Source organism: Pseudorasbora parva, chromosome 14 (assembly GCF_024679245.1).
Source record: "Pseudorasbora parva isolate DD20220531a chromosome 14, ASM2467924v1, whole genome shotgun sequence".
NCBI lineage: Eukaryota > Metazoa > Chordata > Actinopteri > Cypriniformes > Gobionidae > Pseudorasbora > Pseudorasbora parva.
In genome coordinates, this window is record NC_090185.1 from 661,530 (window position 1) to 666,002 (window position 4,473).

The following is a 4,473-nucleotide window of genomic DNA, read 5'->3' on the forward strand; positions in this document are numbered from 1 at the left end:
TTAATAAATGTGCAAATAAACCCTTGAGTCCACATATTTCTGAATAAATAAATAAATAAATAAATATAATAATTAAATGTGCGAGGAGATAAATAAATAAATAAATAAATAAATAAATAAATAAATAAATAAATAAATAAATAAATAAATAAATAAATAAATAAATAAATAAATAAATGTTGGGGACATTTAAGAAAAAGTTACATTACATGTTTTTCTTTTAACCGTTTTTGAATGCCGCTGGTATTTATTTTTCTCTGGGCAAACATGCTAATGAGGAGGTGTCAATCAAACATCTATGCCACCATTGGCTGATGGATGTTGATGCCCTCCTCATTAGCATATTAGGCCAAAGAAAATAATAATACCAGCGGCATTCAAAAACGGTTAAAAGGAAAAAACTCAACTTTTAGTTTAGCATTTCCTTTAACATTTGTTTTTAAACTTCCCCCAACATTTATTTATCGCCTCGCACATTTAATATTATATTTGTGCGGCAATATATGTATTTATTTATGTATTTAAATGTATTCTGTGTACACCAGTTTAAATAAAAGACAATAAAACTGTTGATTAAATTGACCCGTGGTTTATTGACACAGAAGGTTTGTATTACAGAGAAAAGCACAGTATTCAAATGACTGTTCAGCCAGTCGGTGTTTTGGTGACTATTACAAACTCACATTACTAACTCAGAATTGTGGAAAGATAAGGCATACTGTAAGTTATTGGGTTTGACACACAGAACCGTACAGTACAAAACTACAGCATCCTTCTAATAAAAGTAAAGCAGCGTTTCTTCCTTAACACTTAAAACGTACAGCTTATGCCGAGTCCATGACTTGCCTTTCTAAAACAAATATTGATAAAGCTGTCTAAATATCAGTGAGTGCAGGTTTTTTTGGTAGATGGGATTATTAAACGATGAAAACGCACAAACACAGGGAAAAGCTTGTCGGATATAGTGTATGGCTATGTTCGGAATGGCGTTATTTCTACTATTGCTGCAGTATCCCACAATGCACTGCGTTTGACATGACCCCCCCAATACTATTTCAACTCATTATTTGACTTAACTAGTGAAATTTTTAATTTCGCTAAAACAGCTAACTGCTAAAAGTAACAGCTAACATTCCCACAGCGTTTTGAGAAGGTTACGCACATGTTAAAGTAAAATGCGTACTCGTGACGTTGAGAGAAAACGTTCTTGGAACATGTTTGTGATGTTTTTAATTGATGAACGTTCTCATAACGTTAAATGAAAACGTTCTGGAAACATTGCTGGAACATCGCTATGATGTTTGTACTTGATGAATGTAATCATTAGGGGTGTAACGATACACTCGTGTCACGATACGATATGTATCCCGATATTTTTAAAAAAACTTATTATTGAAATATTAAATATTATTATTTGTATATTATTATTAGGACCGACAAATATTCCCCCATTGCATCATTATACATTATATTCAACATTAAACATAGTCGTTTTATGTAATAATGTCACGCAAAATCTCAGGCATTACTCGCGCTTCCAATACGCAGCATTCTCTCCCGCTAGTAATGCACTATACATATAGGAATAAACCATCTAAAATGCTTTGAACAATCATACTACTAAAACTACACATTTTTTTATTGCGATATATCATTTAACAATATATCGTTACACCCCTAGTAATCATAATGTTGACGGAAAATAACCTTCTCAGAACAAGTCCTTTACGTTTTTTGATACTTGCTGAACGTTATCGTCAAAGTTCTTGGAATTTAGCAAATAAAGGTTATTATACTAACATTATTATCCCCAAACGGCAACGTAGAAACGTAAACACTGTTCCCACCATGGACGTCGGAACCTTTCGAACTTTTAAAGACCAATAATATTGGTCCCACTCACTTTTACCGTCTCTAATTCAGCGCGTTTGTTCACGCCTAACCGATAAACACGTTATTATTGCGGTGCGTTCACACCAGATGCGACTTGTGTGAATAAATCGCACTCTTCGAATTTACTCGCTTCATTCGAGCGTGACATGCCAGTCTCGTTGTGAAAAGGCTGACATGTATTGTTTTTAAATACGGCGAATAAGCTCAATTTGCCCGCTTTAGCTAGCTTGAAGTCTTGCTCTGTATAGCTCAAATTGAGTAAGATTCAGATATTCCGACCTCCTCACTCACTTTCTTCCAAGAAAGATCTGTTAATTCCTGTTTCTATAAAGTATGAAGATGTATAGCACAGCTCTGGGTCTCCATATATGATTTGGTCCTCATTGTTGGCACTACTAGAGCAAGCTCCAGATTGGTTAACGCCGCGCGAATATCCGCCAAATTTCAGATTTTTCAACTCGTCCGAAACGCTCAATTCACGTCATTCACACGAATCGCGCTGTAGAATGTCTATTCGCGTCCTTGCATTGACTTGATATGTAAATCACTTGTGCTTAACGTTTCATTCACGTCTGGTGTGAACACATCATAAAACTCACGTTAGACGCTTTATTTCCACTTTTCAAATATTTCTTAATTTTTATTGGACAGAAATGCCTTTCCGATCTGATATGTGATGAAAAACGGGAGTTCGAGGCAGATTCAAACTCGAATTTGCGTTAAAACATTCTTCCATGTTTCGTAATTTTGTTCCAGACGTTTAGTAAACTAGACGGGCTAATTGCATTTAATGTAAATGGCATCTACTGCAGGAAAATGTTCTGGGGGAGGACCCGCCCACATTTTCGACACTCACGGTTACCACAACATAAATATTAGCTGGGTGAACGCTGCACACAATTACTGTTAATCGCGTAATATTTAGTAAATAGCGAGTATTCCATTCCGAACACAGCCTGTGTGTAAGCCGCGTTCTGTCTCAGGAGTTCGGCACTTCTGAGCTGTACGGCGTGTGTTTGCGTTGACGATAACGTCGTTTATTTTCACAGGTGTGTGTGCAGGTGCGATCTGTGCGAGTGCTGCGTAGTTAGCGTGTGCTGTGCCGTCGGGTTCATGATGTTTTCGGTGATGTACGCCACCAGCAGACAAATGATGACCAGCATCACGCATATGGCTCCGCCCACTGTTGTCATGGCGATAACAATGTCCTGCATCCCGCTGGGCTCCAGGCTGAAATCCACACAGGCTTCGGCCTGGTCGAGGGCGTAGGGTCGCACGCAGAGGCGGTACGGCACGTTAGCATGCAGCTCGTTGAGCAAATAATCCCGGCAGCTGCTGCCTAAATGCACGCCGGCGCATTCGAATTGCGTGTAGCTTCCGTTCCACCAGCAGCTGAGCCGGAATCCGCCCGCCTGACCCGGCTTCTTTGGTGGGGGGCGCGCCGCCCACTGAATAAACACACTTCCGTTGGACAGGATGTTAGCCGTGAGTTGTCCATCAGGTGAGCTCACCTGTCGACAGGACGCGCCGGCGCACCTGAAATCCGGTTGGGTGTACCGGAAGCACAGCCGCCCCGGGTCACCTGCGTCAAGAGTGCGGTAGGCGCAAAGCGGCCCGACTTCACCCAAAACATGCCACTGTCTCACAGTAGTGCTGTTGTCCTGTAGCTTTGGTATCCGCTCGGAGTCTTTATTGGTGAATTTATTGGTATTATTATTACTGTATTGCGCATCACGGGCGCCGCTGGTCCGGTTCGGTAAAGCGCTGCAGAGAAGCAGCAAAACCGCGAAGCAGCAGCGGAGGACTACCGATCCCCGACGGCGCGCCATGTCTGATTTATGGCTTAAATATTCACAAGCGACGGACAGATGCGGAGAATACCGGAGCGCGTGCGGTCGCCATCACAGCGGTGCGCGCGACGACCTGCAAGAGGAAAAAGAGCTCAGAATTAACCGCTCTCAAACACCGACACCGACCTCCAGAACACAATACCGGCCGCATCTCTCAATACAAGAAGTAAAACAACCCCGATTGACATTATTAACCCGAATGATATGGGTTTGCTGTGAGTAAATATGGAGATGTAAAGATTACCTCAGAGAAAACCTTCCGCTGCACAGAGCGAGAGCGCGCATTTGTCTGTGTGCGCGCGGCGCGCGTTTTAATCACTGTTATCGACCCTCTCGCTTTTCATTCATCTCACTATCTCTGTCACGAACCAGCTATTTCATCAACAATTCTATAAAAGACCTACTTTTAGAAATATGCTCTCTATATCGTGAATGAACTAAGGGGAGATTAGCCTAAAATGTTGTTGGCTTATCGTGTTTTTAGTCAGTATCATTTTGGGGTTTATACGGATTGTTTATTCTAACAAAATAATGACATATTGTCAAGCTCAGGGACTAATAATAACTGGCCGTGTTAATTATCACAAAATGTTAATAATGTAAATGTGCATGAGCTTTTCTTGGATATGCCATATTATTTTTTTATTCTTGAAACAATACATTTTTTGTACCTATTTTTGCCAACATGGTAAATAATTCAAAAAATGTTGCTTAAAAACATGCTGTTAAT

General features: G+C 40.4%; 1 protein-coding gene across 1 annotated transcript; it reads right to left on the minus strand.

Annotated features, from left to right (window-relative positions):
- Positions 1-573: 573 nt before the first annotated feature.
- On the minus strand, positions 574-4,116 carry fndc10 (fibronectin type III domain containing 10). The gene is made up of 2 exons (XM_067415129.1): positions 3,988-4,116; positions 574-3,816 (listed from the first exon to the last, which is right to left on the minus strand). Exon 2 carries the CDS (start codon positions 3,720-3,722, stop codon positions 2,937-2,939), a length of 786 nt encoding a protein of 261 aa, XP_067271230.1. The 5' UTR covers positions 3,723-3,816; positions 3,988-4,116; the 3' UTR covers positions 574-2,936.
- Between the last annotated feature and the right edge of the window lie 357 nt (positions 4,117-4,473).

Coding starts and splice junctions, on each gene's coding strand:
- fndc10 (XM_067415129.1), bottom strand. CDS start 3,722: ATGGCGCGCCGTCGGGGATCGGTAGTCCTCCGCTGCTGCTTCGCGGTT.